This window comes from Lathamus discolor, chromosome 1 (genome assembly GCF_037157495.1).
Source record: "Lathamus discolor isolate bLatDis1 chromosome 1, bLatDis1.hap1, whole genome shotgun sequence".
Classification (NCBI taxonomy): Eukaryota; Metazoa; Chordata; class Aves; order Psittaciformes; family Psittacidae; genus Lathamus; species Lathamus discolor.
The window spans coordinates 43,590,701-43,604,989 of NC_088884.1; the positions used below are offsets into that span (position 1 = coordinate 43,590,701).

Consider the following 14,289-nt stretch of genomic DNA (forward strand, 5'->3'; position numbering starts at 1 on the left):
ACAAGGCACTGAGAACTGACCTCTGTCTCAGTTCAAGAGCTACAGGTAACAACCATCTTATCCATCCTGTATCAGATGGAAACTGTCGGGTTTGATGATCCCATGATTCCCGACAGCATGCAGTGTCCAGATAACCTAGCTGTGTTCAGCCCTGTATGATGAAAATGTATTTATTTCCCTTAGTGCTACAAGCTGGGCAGTCACTACATTTCGCTCTGCTTCACAAACATGAGATTTTCCATCCAGAGCCCCTACAAAGGCTTGCCAAAAGGGTTCATTATCCTTCAGAGTTCAACTGCTCCAGTTTCTGAAGAAAACGTCTCAGTCCTCTAGTAGGTCACTAAGTACACAACAGTTCATGAGCTCTGATACTTCTGCCTTATCTGTCCTCTTACCACAAGCAACGGAAAATGTTTCACTTGAAACAACAGATTCAAAATCAGAAATAGGAATTACCCCAGTAGAGATTAATATAACTTCACAGAAATCTACCTCTTTCTGCTCTCAACCACGACTGATGTTTCAGCAAATTAAGAGTGTGCATATTTGTCTATTTCTGCAGTCAATAACAATAATCACATCTCTTTATCTACCTAGAAAATAGCAACTTTCTGTATGCATTATATCAAAAGCAAGATTTAAAAAGAAATGAAGACCTACAGATCATGGAGTGTGATACCCTATTTGTAATCTGAACATAACTAAACCAAGAGGGGCAAAACACCTGCATTTTATAGATGTGCAAAACAGGTGTCCATTTCTACGGTCACAGATTTCTTGAACATAGAAAAGCAGAAAGGATCCCAACATGCCTGTGGAAGCTAAGACCCAGGACAACTCCTCTCTCTGCAGAACAGTTGAGAGAGGGCAGCTGGATCCCACTGGACCCTGCTGTGTTTAGTTTCTAAAAAAGGAAACTAAACTGAGCAGCAGCCTCCAGGGGCAGCAAAATACAGCAGGAAGCTTTGAGATGCCGTTCTGTTCTAAAAAAAAAAAATATTGTTTCATGTACATGATTCTATTTATTTGTTGGCTTATTTGTGTAGCTTGGGGGTACTGGGTTGTTGCCCGGTCAGCTTCTTACAACTTGGATTCCTGTTGACATATGAAAGTGTGAGTGTATGAGCTCAAGCACACGTACTTAAGAGCAGCTTCTGTGAATATACAACAGGAGAGTTTAAAGTAATTCAAATTTAGTGTCAATAAATTTCACAAAAGCCTTGTATTGCAAGAAAGGTCAAATATAGATGAGGTCATATTCCAAATCTAAGCCCTAGATTTTTAGATTTTATCCTTTAACTTACAGACAGAGCAGCTAATACACTTTCCAACTGAAATATGTTAACTGAGAATACAATTTTCCAGCCACTGTAAATAGGATGCATGTTGTAAATTTAAATCACAACAGATTCCAGTAATGTCAGGTAACAGAGCTAAAATAACAAGTTAATAATGTCTGTCTCTATGTTCAGATCAAAGATGGGCTTTGTATTTCGTTTATTGTACTGAATTAGTACACTATTAGCTCAATAGTGTATTGAGCTATACTATTTATGCAAAACTAAAGTCAAGACAATCATTAATTGTGATTTTTCCCAAGTAGCAATGCTAAGTGTGGCATCCTGAGTAACCTATTGTATTGCTAATTACTTACATTCAAAGAATTTCAGGTGAATATGCCTGTCACTGTGTTAATTTCTATATTACTTGTGTTTTCAATCTCAGTGTGATATTAACATTTATAGTCTGCAAGTGGGAGTCAGTATTCACACCAATCAGGTTAAATTCTTGTCTTCCCAAGCTTATGCTATAGACCTTCCTTAGAGAAGGGTAATTAAACTGAAAATTTTGCTTTAGATTTTAAATATTTTCCTAAGAAAAAAAGTATTTATTAATATGAAAATCTTGTGTGATCCTTATTTGTTTTCAGAACATATTTCCAAGAGCTGGGAAGATCTGTTTTCTGGCATGCATCAAACATTTTTCCATTGGTCATAGCATTCTTGCACTAATTGGGTTTAGAAAACTCTTCAGCTGCAGCCGGGATGAATATGATCTGTGAAAAGCAAGCATCAGAAATAATGGGATCCATTAGCTAATTACACTTTATCATCAAACATGCATCAGTTGTAAAATGTAATGAGAACTATATTCTGGTATTCCAGATCTTTCAGTTTGTAAGAGCTGCCATAAAAAATCCACGTTCTTTCCTGAAATGCTTCATACTTCTCAGTGAAGGAACTCACTGATTTTCAAAACATAGAAATGTGTACAAGACAGAAGCCTTCAGAAGCGTATAGAGAAGTTTTTGCTGTCTGAAGTAGAAGTTGCAGGGAATATGCTTTGTTTACCATGCATGAAACATGAACTTATCTTTTCCTTGGTTAAAATTATCCACTCTGCTAAAAAAATCCTACAATGTATGATTTGATTGCAAATTGGAATACTTTGACAGAAGGCATAAGTTTTGTTTAATGTGATTATGGACTATGTAGAAGAAATGTTTCTTCATATTTCCTCCTAAATACCCCTTTACTTTTACAATGACCTTTTTTGTTATATTCTATGACAACATATATATAGAACTAGCTGACCATATTTTGCCATACCTTTCACCTTTCTATTAATGTCTCAGATAATACATGAGGAAGATAATCTCACTAATTCTCACTCTATTTTTCCATGGAGAGGATTTTCTCTCCTTTAAATGACGAAATTTAGAGTCACAGCTGGCCTTGTTAAACTTGACTCTTTGTTGCCTTATGCTCTCAGTAGCTATACACTTCTGTGTTAAGTGGAAACTAAAATGCCGTCCTCTTGGAATGTTTACCTTTTTAACTTACATGTGAATTCTATTTGAGAGCTGACAAAGTCCAAGTGGAGAACCAGCATCATGAGTTCACATGGAAGTCCAGTTCCTCGCTATTTAAAATTCCAAGCTACATAAAATCCCAGAAAACCAACCAACCAACCCGAAACTCACCCCCCACCAAAAAAAAAAAGTCTTCAAAAAAATTCCCCCAGAAAACAATACCCACACAAACACCTAAATAGCAAAAATCTTCAATATATTTAATTCCTGCATAGGGTGACCTTGCACAGGGTCACCACATAAAATCTGTTAACCCTCAAGTAACAGATGAGACTACATTTAAAATTCACTGGTTGCACTACCTCAGCCTGACGTGGGCAGTGGATTGACACCCAGGTTTTGAACGGCAGTTTTCTATGGGCTCCAAACCAGCAAATTGCCAAATACAATACAATGGTGCTCTGTTCAGCCCTGCTCACTGGACCCTGCTTAGTCTACTTTTCCCCGTCCTCTGCCATGCCCTTCCTGCCCTCATCCCCATGCAGCCATGTAAGCTACACGTTTGTGCTCCTGTCGCAAAGTGGGGAAACAACTGGAGACATCAGAGACATCCCCCTGTGCAATACCCTGCTGCCACGTCCTTGGTGTTCCCACTAAACACTAGACAGAGCAGCAGTTGCGTGTGCCTGATCTGCGGGAGAACAGGTCACAGCAGCATCTTACTCACAGCCTGCTAGGATGTCAAAGCAGCTCCAGTGGAGGAGGTCAGGCAGTGAGAGACTCTCAATCCCTTAAGGACTCAGTAAACGCCTATATAAAAGATTTAGTAGTTGTAAGATACCTGTTAGCACAAAGATACACAAGAGATCATCTGTTAGTGCAACACAACATCACTGTGAAATTAAGGACTTAGAATCAAATCCAAATAGTTTTCCTCCTGTTAGGAAATAATAAAAATGCCCTATCAAGAGGGGCTCAACCCTTCCAGCTTTCTCTTGAAAGGCTCTTTCTGGTAAGAGTGATTTATCTGCAGATATGCCTGAATTTCTCTGGGCCTGATTATTCACCGTCTTGCATGCTGAGTAACTCTTTGAACTGCTACAAAGTGAAAAAAAACAACAACCAAAGGCTGCAAAGCAAGCGCCTTACATTCCACAGGTGTAATTATTTTACAAATAAAAAGGAAGTGAAGACAAGAGTTTGTAGGTGGTGTTTGGAGGTTCTTACTGTTGCTTTCTGAAATCAGGAATACATTACCATTTTAAATCGCTCTACAGGTAGACATAGGTATTTTGTTAGTGCTTGGACTTTATATTATTTTAGTTGTTTGTTTGGGGTTGTGGTTTGTTTTGTTTTTTTTTTTTTTTAATTTCCATTCTGGTATCTTTCTTTTTCTTCTGCAATATGGTGATGTTTATGATCTAATTTTCTATTCCAATGTTACAGCCTCATTTCTATGATACATGGTTTGTAAATGCCTTTTAGCTCCATCTTCCATTTTTATGCTAGAAAGCAAAGCAACAAGCAGTATATGGCCTTTAACCTTATCTTCCAGGCAAAACTATCAATATATATTGGTTATCTTCTTATTTTGCTAACAGAAAACAGGAAGATATAAATGTGTAGACATATCACTGGTTTTATACACAGGCTCTTCTAGGATGAATGCTTTCAGTTCCAGGGAGAACATGCAGCAGATGAACACTCAAATGAGGATAGATTTTGAAGTACCTCAGAAACCATGATCTTAAAATACAAGCTTTATACAAGCAGACATTTGAAACCTGCCTATTTAATGGTGTAGTTGGTATTAAAATACGGGCCTTCGTTAGCAGACCTCACATGATGCCCACAGCAGGAGCAGATTGAGATTTGCTTTCTTTTCCTTTAAAAGTGCCCTGAACATGAAACAAAACTCAGTTACTGATGGCTCACTTTAGGGTTGATTGTAAGTCTTAGCTAAACCTTTTTTTTGTCTAACTGGGTTAATTAGGTATTACTTTTCACCTAAATAATGGTTTTGTAATATCTTAATATTTCAGCTCCTGCAGCTGCTTTCATTATGCAAGTAAAAGATCTCTTATATAGAGAGACACCTATTTTTACCAAACATGTACAAGCTAAATTGGTTTTGAAATTTCCATTCTTCTGTGGAAACTAACTGAAACTGGCCAACGATTGGCGACCATTCCCCTTCCCCAGATGATGGGGAAAGAGAGGATGATAGACAAGTGTGACTGCATAAACACTGTTCCTTTGGAAACAGCCTTAAAAAAGCCCTCAGAAAACACACCACTTTTCAGGTCACATGTTAAAGCTTTGTACAATCGGGGGTTTGAGATGTGCTAAATCTTACACGTTCTGCACAGTACAACTCACTTGAATAGAACTAATCACTCAAATTGCATAAAGCTAAGTGCTTGTTCAAATCCCCACATGACTGATGACTAATGTTCAGTATTTAAAATCCTGTCAAAATACAAAGGAACTGATTGTTGCATTTGAACAGTCAACTTTCTAATTAATCATAGTAATATAAATCTCTATTGTTTAGAATATGTAAGGAGCATGACTTTGCTTCATTGATAGAGTCTGCTTTTGTCCTCCTGGAAAATTTTGCATATTAAATACCAAGCCTTAGCAGTAAAATATTTTCAGTCTGAAAGCAACTTAAATTCCATATTTTATGACATATATTAAACTAGGAAAAGATAAAAGCTTCAATTGATTTGTGGATGCCCTGAATCTAAGAATAACTCGATTTGATCTTAAACATGATCGTTCTTGGACAATTTAGTGGGCACAGAGAATTGCCTGAATGTGCCTTGGCGTACAGTGCTAGAACAGAATACAGGGTTTAATGCTTCATCTTCTCTGGCAGCTTACCAAACTTTAGAACTAAAACAGCTATACATTTAGCACTGCTGTATCTCAAGCAGGTCCAGAGAGTGACAGTAAGCCTTTTAGGAAAGGCAGCGTTGTCTTTATACCAGAAGCCCAGCTGGGTTCTGCTTGTGATAGCAATACCCAGCGTAAAGTACACTTCGGTGTTGGCACTTGATTTTTCTAAGTAACTGAAGAAAAAGCCTCGCTCAGGCTACGCATGTCCTCTATCCCTCTCAAGAGGTCCTTCAAGCTGCTGTAATCCATGTCACAGCTGGGGCAGTTGGTTATCTCCCTCCCCGCCGCTCCTCCTCGCCCTATCCTAACCTCACCCATCTGAGGACGGGCTGCCCTCTCCCAGGGTGCTGAACCGGTCACCCAGAAGTGACTGGAAGCACCCGGCCCCAGTGCCGGTCAGGGCCCGCCGCATTCCTCCCGCGGAGCGACAGGACACCCCCGGCGGGCACATCCAGAAGCAGCAGCATTAAGCAGGCGCGCAAGCTTCGGGTAACAGAAGCTGGCTTCTGAAAGGGGGACAACGCCCGCCCAGCGTCTGCGGAGCCCAACAGCACTCCGGATGAAGGCGACCAAGGGGATAAAGTGAGGTAATTCTGTCTGTGCGACCTCGGTAACTGACCCTACACCCCCGTGCCGAGGTGGAGGCGGGAAGCCTCACAAAAAGCCCGGTCCACCCCGCTAACCCCTTCCCGGCGCCCATCAAGCCCCTCTGGCCGGCTGCAGGTCCGTGTGCCGCGTCTCTGTGATAGCGGGGAGGCAGCAGACACAGTCCCGCCAGAAGGAACAGCCGGGGCAGACGCGCGGCCCCTCCGCCGGGCCTCACCGCCTCCCAAAGCAGGGCAGCGCCGACCGGCTGGTAGGAACCGCGCTCCCCGGCCCGCCCAGCTCCAGCTGCCGCAAAGCGCGGCCGCACGGGGGACTGGCGCCTGGGCTAGTACTGTCGCACTGCCGGAAGACGACGTTGCGCTTTGCGGCCTAGCTGCCCCTGAGAAGAGGCTGGGAAGCCCCGTTCGGCCTTTTCCCGGTGTCGCCGCTGAGGGGAGGGTGAGTGTCCGGGGGCTCCGGCCCTCGCTGCCGTGCCTGCGGCTTCTCTGCAGGCCGCTCTAACGCAGCCTCTCTCTCTCTTGCAGGAGTCACCATGCCGGCCAAGGGGCCCCTGCAGAGCGTCCAGGTCTTCGGCCGCAAGGTGAGGCCGGAGCGCGGCGCCTGCTTCATCGTCTCTTCGCTCTCGGGCTGGGCCGCACTCTGGCCTTGCGCGCGCGGTGTGTTTCGGCCCCAGCCGGGGAGCAGCGGTGCCGGCTGCTCGGCAGGGTCGTGTGCCGGGGATGGAGCGAGGGAGGGCCCGCGGTGGCGAGGCTTGCTCGCAGCCCACGTGTGCCGTTCCGTAGGTGCTGTACCGCATCACGTCCCCAGCGCTGTGCCGAAGCGGGGGCACGAGTTCCCTTTATTTGGGAATGGGCCTGAGCGCCCTGGGTCCGAGTTTTGTCCATTCACTTGAGAGTACAAGGCAGTGGCCGCCGCTGTCGTCCCCAGGACACAGGGGCCTGGCTTATTGCATGTGTGTGAGAGCCGTGTTACGAGATGGTGGTGGTAAGGTTCCCACTGCTCCAGTAATTCTAGGTAACAGGCTCTTTGGAGGAAATGAGTCATGAAAATACCTTGAGCAGAACGGGGAGGGTATCTTCCATTTATAATTAAATCTTATAACTGTCACATTGATAATTATAAACTAAGCATAGTTTTGTTACGATGGTGCTTTAATACCTGGAGAGTGTAAGGAGTGGTTGTTGTTTAGTGTGAGATGTTGATCTTCAGCCTGAACCTAAGATTTTTATGTTGTTAATTAGAAATTAACACTGCTAGTGCCAAAATGAAATTCTGTACTAATAGCATTTGGATTTTTAGAAAACAGCAACTGCTGTTGCCCACTGCAAGAGGGGAAATGGCCTCATTAAAGTCAATGGAAGACCTCTGGAAATGATTGAGCCGAGAACACTGCAGTATAAGGTAAGCATTGACCCAGACTCCTGCTTAGGTATTGAAATGTCATTATATACATAATTGCTTGGTGATGGAGAAGAGTTGCTTGCTTCACTGACAGTACAAAATTTTTGGTGTGTTTTTACCTGAAAAGGAAATGCTGTCATGAAAAATTCAGAAACCTGGCTACCTGTGGTTTCCTTATGGGGAAGGGTGGGCTTTTTGCTTAACTGGCTTCATGTATGCTAATGTAATTATATGAAGTATTTTTGGCACTTTACATGTATTTTATTAAATTAAAATGGGAGGACTTAAAGCCCTCCTTTTTACAAGATTGTTTATGACTTAATGAAATAGCTGTTTGCTGATTGAATCTAGAACTGATTATATGACTATAAGGTGTAATGAATAGTGGAAAAAAACACCTCCAGACTACTTCAGATCATCAGTTTTAATAAACTCAGTTTGGTTTTATGATGTAGTTACAGCATTCTACTTAAACTATTCCCTTGCTCTTAATTCCTGTGTGCATGTGCTTTGTTGTAAAGATTTCTGAAACTTAAATAAATTCAAGACTTTAGCAGATTTATGACACCACTAGTAGATGAACTAGCAGAGAACCCTGCAGGAGTTGTACTTAATTTGGGTGTATGCTTCTAAAATCATGGCTTTGTTTTTCAGAACTTTGCATAACTTCACATCTTGTAAACTTACTGTAAGTGCTAATCCTTGTGGTTTCTGATCACCAATGAATTTTCTTTCTGTGTTTTATTTCCAAGCTGCTTGAACCTGTTCTCCTCCTGGGGAAGGAACGGTTTGCTGGTGTTGACATCAGAGTCCGTGTGAAGGGTGGTGGTCATGTAGCACAAATCTACGGTATGATTTTGTGCAGGAATCTCTGGTGTGGGCTGGAACAGGTCAGGCTACTGTCGTGGGTTGACTCTGGATGCCAGGTGCCCACCAAAGTCGTTTTTATCACTCCCCTACTCAGCAGGACAGGAACAGAGAGAAAAAAAGATGGAAAAATACCCTCATGGGTCCAGATAGAATCACAGAATGGTTTGGGTTGGATCATCCAGTTCTAACCCCCCTGCCACACCACAGGAAGGGACACCTTCCACTAGACAAGGTTTCTCCAGGCCCTGTTCAACCTGGCCTTGAGCACTTGCCAGGGATGGGGCAGCCACAACTTCTTTGGGTAACCTGTTTCGATGCCTTAACTACCTTCACAGTGAAGCGCTTCTTCCTAATATCTGAATGTACCCTCTTTCAGTTTAAAGCCATTTCCCCTTGTCCTGTCACTACTTGCTCTTATAAAAATTCCCATCTGCAAAGATAAAGGCAGTTTAAAAAGCAAAGGCTGTGTGTGGAAGCAAAGGAAAACTGAAGATTTATTCTCTACTTCCCATCAAGTGGTGATGTCCAGCCACTTCCCAGGAAGCAGGGCTTCAGTACACATAGAGTTGCTTTGGAAGACAAATATTATAACAAATGTCCACCTTCTTCCTTGCTTTTATTGTCATACAGTGTGGAATACCCCTTTGGTTGGTTTGGGTCAGCTGTCCTGGCTGTGTCCCCTCTCAAGATCTTGCTCACCCCTGGCCTACTGGTGAGCAAGGAATGTTGGGGAGGCAGCCTGGATGCTGTGCAAACACTGCAAAGCAGTGGCCAAAACACCATTGTGTTATCAACACCTTTCTAGCTACTAATAGTAGTACTAGGAAGGCTGCTGGGGGAAAAACTGACTTGAGCTCAGCCAGACCCAACACAGCCATGCGTTTAAGAGGCTTGAGTTTAGAAGAGTAACTTGCACATCTTTATGTTCTGTTCCTTTTTCCACTGTGCAAATGTAGTTTTTCATAAGGGCTTACTGGTTGTGTTTTATGTGCAAAGCTGTAACATCTGGAGTAAGATGTATGAAGTGAATTGGTAAAGTTTTAAAGGAATGTTAGGAAACAGTCTGCATCCTGCATTGTGATAGGACAGTTCAGCTGAGCAGAAAGATTTGGGGAAGGGAAAGGGGGTTTTATTATTAGAGGTTGTATCTTCAGTTGCAAGTTACCATGTTACTAAAGGCATATTCCAGCTGAGCTGCAAAGGGTCAGTTTTCTCCCCTTGCAAAGAAGGTTGAGAACATACTTGTGCTAGTTGTTGATAGAGTTGCTCCTTATACATTATAAGCTTGTTCTAGTGTTTTGGTTTGGGTATAGGTTAATGAAGTGGAACTGAAGCTGCATAAAGAACAGGGACATGTTTTAGTCTAGGAGTTGATTGCATTTGTTTTTTCTCAGAAAATTCAGGTTATCATAGGAATCTTCATCTTGATGTTCTGACAGATAACAACCTAACCCCACCTTTGCAGTTATTCCCATACACATGCTTTGAGTTTAGGTTCCTGTAGTACTACGCTACAGGCTTGTTGTGTTGAGGATTGCTAGAAGAATGGCTCTTACCTTCCTACTGTCCCTTTTGCCTCCTTAGTCTTTGAGCACAGTGATCAACATTATCCTTGTCAAAAAGTGCAGATGTTTCAGAGCACTGTATTACAGAGAACTGTTTCTAAGGATTTAGAAATTGGCTGCTTGTAGATGGAAGATGAACCTACATTAGTATTTGGGAGATGATTGAAACTGCCCTTGAACAATTCCTTGGCTGTCAGCTCTCAAATCAGATGAATTGTGGGTGGCCCCTTGGCACAGGTTCCTTCAGATTTGCCAAAGTAAAGGTCACATGGAATACGTGGGAGGGGAGATGAAGGAGGGAAAGGACAATCTGGGAGAAAGCAAGACAGCTTCTTAGATAACTGGCACTTTGTGCTTAAGTTTTAACTGCACTTGCAATCTTTACTGATGCATTATTTTTTAACAGCTATCCGTCAAGCTATTTCCAAAGCACTGGTGGCTTACTATCAAAAATGTAAGTTGTTTTGGTTGTTGTGTTAAACTTAAGTGGAAACGTATGGCTTCTGGTAGTTTCAATGAGGGGGGAAAAAATGTTAATACAGATTTGTTCCACAGAAAACTTCCTAAACTGAGGATTTTAATTTTTGTTTTTTAACAGATGTTGATGAAGCTTCCAAGAAAGAGATCAAGGATATTCTAATCCAGTATGACAGGACTCTGCTGGTTGCAGATCCACGCCGTTGTGAATCCAAGAAATTTGGAGGACCTGGTGCTCGTGCACGCTACCAGAAGTCTTACCGTTAAAATTGTTCTACAGTCATGTGGCAGTCAATAAACATGATTTGATAATTTTGATGTTTGTAAATGGTGTTTTTTTTCTGTGTGGGTGAATAGAGGTTTTTTTCACTGTTAAGATTGATGCACAAATTTATGGGTATTAAAGTAAAATCAGAGGGCTTTTGGCAGTTCTCTTTTATGCCTTCGTAGTAAGTAAGTCTAGATATATTGGGTCTTGGGAATAAAGAAGACCTTTCTCCTGTTGATCAATGTGTAGTTAGGAGAATGTGAAGGTTTACTCCCTAGTTTTTTGTGAGTACATGCAATGGTATAGTAGTTATAGCAGGGTTCAGTCTTTGCCTTTCTGGGAAATTGAAATAAATGTGCAGCCTTTCTAGTTCCTAGATGGCTGTTCTCCCTGGTGTCACAAACCAGGAGTAGTAAGTAGCTTATGTTCTTCCCATATGAAAATGTCTCAGTCTGTTTACAGGCTTAGTAATGCACAAGAATGTGGATGTGATTCCTAGGTAGTAACTTCTATATTGTGTGTTAGGTGGCTTGCCTTAGTATGCCACCCTAGTGTAATGCAACACGTGAAGTATGTCTCCACATGCATTTTGATGCTGGCAATTCATGTTCTTGCAAAGGACTTCTGTTTTACTTGTATATTCACCTAAAATACTGCACCAAGAGTGAAGTTCCAAACACCACTATGGAATATTACATGTCAATGAGTATTGCCTGACAGCATGGGCTGCTTTTGTTTGTGCGTGCTCAAGGCTAATTCACTCAACATAGGGCTAACTGGGTATTCAAGCAGCCGTTCTGAAGTATGTATTTAAAGTTTATGTTGTCAAAACCAAATTAGTTGTAGAAGTTTATTGAACCCTTGCCATATGAAATAATAGGCAGTTTTCTGGATTAGGATATCTAAGTGTAGGAAACTTTATTTTTAAAATAACAAACACCATATATTCATATTAAAAATAGTATTTTGTAAATGTAAAACAAGGATTTTGTGTTACAAATAAGATTGGGCCTGAATGAATCATCCTTCAACCGCATGCCCACACAGTACAGGCACAGAGTGATGTAGACCTGAAGAACAGCCTTAAATGATTCAACAAAAATGAAAGGAAAAATCTGTTTGGAAGCCAGACAGTTGCTTATGTCATGAGCCAGGTGAGACAATTTGAAGACCTTACAGAAGTAAATGGGAAAAACCTGGAGTTGAAAATTGACAGTAATTTTCAAAGATCTAGCTAGGGTGTGTGTCTGTCAAACATGAAATGTTGGGGAAGTTCCAGTTTCTTGTCCACTGAAGGTTTTCTTTCTGGAAATGATCTCCCAGGGACAAAAAATGAAGAGTCAAGTTCTGAGCAAGACACAGGATGTGCCAACAAAGGGGTGTATGAAAGGCCTGTTCTGTCCCATGAAAGGGTTGCAAGTGAGGTCTTGGATGTGAGCTGACCCAACATGCATAGGCACAAACCTGGACTGTTCTTTGTTTGAAAACCGCTTTGGAGAGGAATTGAAAGAAACATTGGAGACTAACCGACTGAAAGGCCAGCTTCTGCTGGGTTGCTCTCTAAGTCCGGTGTTCCTGTGTCTATTTTACACTTACACTGCAATTTCAGTATCGGTGCATGAGTACCTTGACACTTGAGATTTTTGTTGGGCTTTCTAGTGATGTGGTATTTCTCTCACTTGTTTAATGATAGGTCGTTTCAGTGTGCTTGGTCAACACAAAGTTAAACCAGCTTCCTTTGTGACTTGGGCTGGGGAACTGGAAAGAATAGGGCAATTTTGCCCTTTTGCTTTAGTTTAGGAAAATAGGTGCTTTTTTTACAATGTCTTTTTATAAACGTAGGTATTTGTGATGATGTATCTGTTTTTTCTATAGAAAGGCATTTAAGGCATGTTCACTCAAGTGTAGTTATTCAAGAGTTACATGTGTAACATGACCAAATTCCTTCTGAAAAGGAATTCTCCATCCATCTCCCATTTTAGCTGTTGGCATCTGCCACAAAATACTGCATTACATGACCTGAATAGAACACTCTTGTTCAAACTCCTCATGCACCTGCTGAAGCAGAGGGCACTGTTGTATATTCTGTCACTGATTCACATAACAGGATTTTTGTCTTACACCAAGTGAATGAGATATTCTGTTCCAGACACTTGTTTTCTATTTGGCAACATGCATTGTCTGCTTTCCTCAGTTTCCCCTTTCTGCACTCATTTCTCATCCAGCAAGTTCCTCAAGAGTTTCTACCTTGTCATAGAGTTGCTCACAAATTTTTCCAGCTCCTGGGCTGCTGTAAAATTGTAATGTTCTGCCTCCTAGCCGAAGGAAAAGATGCTACACAGGGCTAAATTCAAATGTGATTACTTGAATTCCTATGAGTGAAAACTGGCATCTTGATGGATGCTAATTAGCTTTGGCTGAAGAAAAATAAGCCTTTTAGTTGTTTGGCTCATGTGGTGACTGAAAAGCAAGGGCTCACTCATCGCCTAGGAAGTGTGTACTGGCCTGCCAGTTGGCATATGTGTACCCTATGCCATGGCTTGTCCAAAAGTGATTTTTGCCTAGCTGTTAGAGCTGTCAGTTGCAGGCAAAAAAGAGAGGACACAAAGTTATGGTGGTGTGAAACTGGGGGAGGCAAGGGGAGATGCAAAACCTGATGCCAGTAACCTGAGGGGTAGATTTCACAGTTATGGGGAAAATCTGATGCATCAGTTTTTCTGGCCGCAGAAGGGCTTGTAACAATTGGGGATATTTGTTTTGCTGTTCTTTCATGGAAAGGCTGAAAATAAAACTTACATTGCTACTAATATATCCAGAGATGATATCTGCATGTCATTCCTTCAACCAAAAGGCTCTTAGCATAATAAAAATGCTTTCTGAACTGAACTCTGAGACTATAAAAATGCCCCATTAATCCTGTCGAGTGTTGTCATCCCCACAGACTTGCTTTCTAAATGAGAAATATTCATGGAATCAGACTGGTGTCCTGGGTGGCTGGAGACTTTTATTATAATGGTTAGTTACTGATCACCCACTAGAGGGCTTAACCTCGTTGGAGAAGCGTAACTACCGTGAAGTTTGGAGGTGCGAGGAGAGAGCCTGTTCATAGGAATGTTTCCTTTCGTGATGCCCTGGTTCTACAGGGATGGCAATCAAGCTCTTGTCACTGAGCATCTGCTCTGGCCAGAGGCACCCTTCCACAGAGAAACAGTAACAGTTTATTCTTCAAGCCCCTGACCAGGTTCTTGAGCAGTTGTGGAGGTGAGTCTTGGAAGAGAAAAAATGCTCATAATCTTGTTATCATCCAGTTCCTTCCTTAGTTTCACTGATGCCAATTCTTAGGAAGATCAGGGGCACACATCAAGATGTGGCCTCACTTGAACGGAAAA

General features: G+C 42.0%; 1 protein-coding gene and 1 long non-coding RNA gene across 2 annotated transcripts; one reads left to right on the forward strand and one right to left on the reverse strand.

Moving 5' to 3' along the window:
- Positions 1-1,203: 1,203 nt before the first annotated feature.
- On the reverse strand, positions 1,204-6,667 carry LOC136009478 (uncharacterized). Its single transcript, XR_010610578.1, has 2 exons — positions 3,540-6,667; positions 1,204-2,056 (listed from the first exon to the last, which is right to left on the reverse strand). It is a non-coding gene; the product is annotated as an uncharacterized LOC136009478 (long non-coding RNA).
- RPS16 (ribosomal protein S16) lies at positions 6,661-10,948 on the forward strand. The gene is made up of 6 exons (XM_065669462.1): positions 6,661-6,757; positions 6,844-6,899; positions 7,619-7,720; positions 8,473-8,569; positions 10,562-10,609; positions 10,754-10,948. The coding sequence occupies exons 2-6, from the start codon at positions 6,852-6,854 to the stop codon at positions 10,897-10,899; spliced, it is 441 nt and encodes a 146-aa protein (XP_065525534.1). The 5' UTR covers positions 6,661-6,757; positions 6,844-6,851; the 3' UTR covers positions 10,900-10,948.
- The last annotated feature ends 3,341 nt before the right edge of the window (positions 10,949-14,289 follow it).

Excerpts from the sequence above, each read along its gene's own strand:
- RPS16 (XM_065669462.1), top strand. The coding sequence starts at position 6,852 with ATGCCGGCCAAGGGGCCCCTGCAGAGCGTCCAGGTCTTCGGCCGCAAG. Across the intron at positions 7,721-8,472 it reads CGAGAACACTGCAGTATAAG|CTGCTTGAACCTGTTCTCCT; the intron begins GTAAGCATTGAC and ends TTTATTTCCAAG. Across the intron at positions 10,610-10,753 it reads GGTGGCTTACTATCAAAAAT|ATGTTGATGAAGCTTCCAAG; the intron begins GTAAGTTGTTTT and ends GTTTTTTAACAG.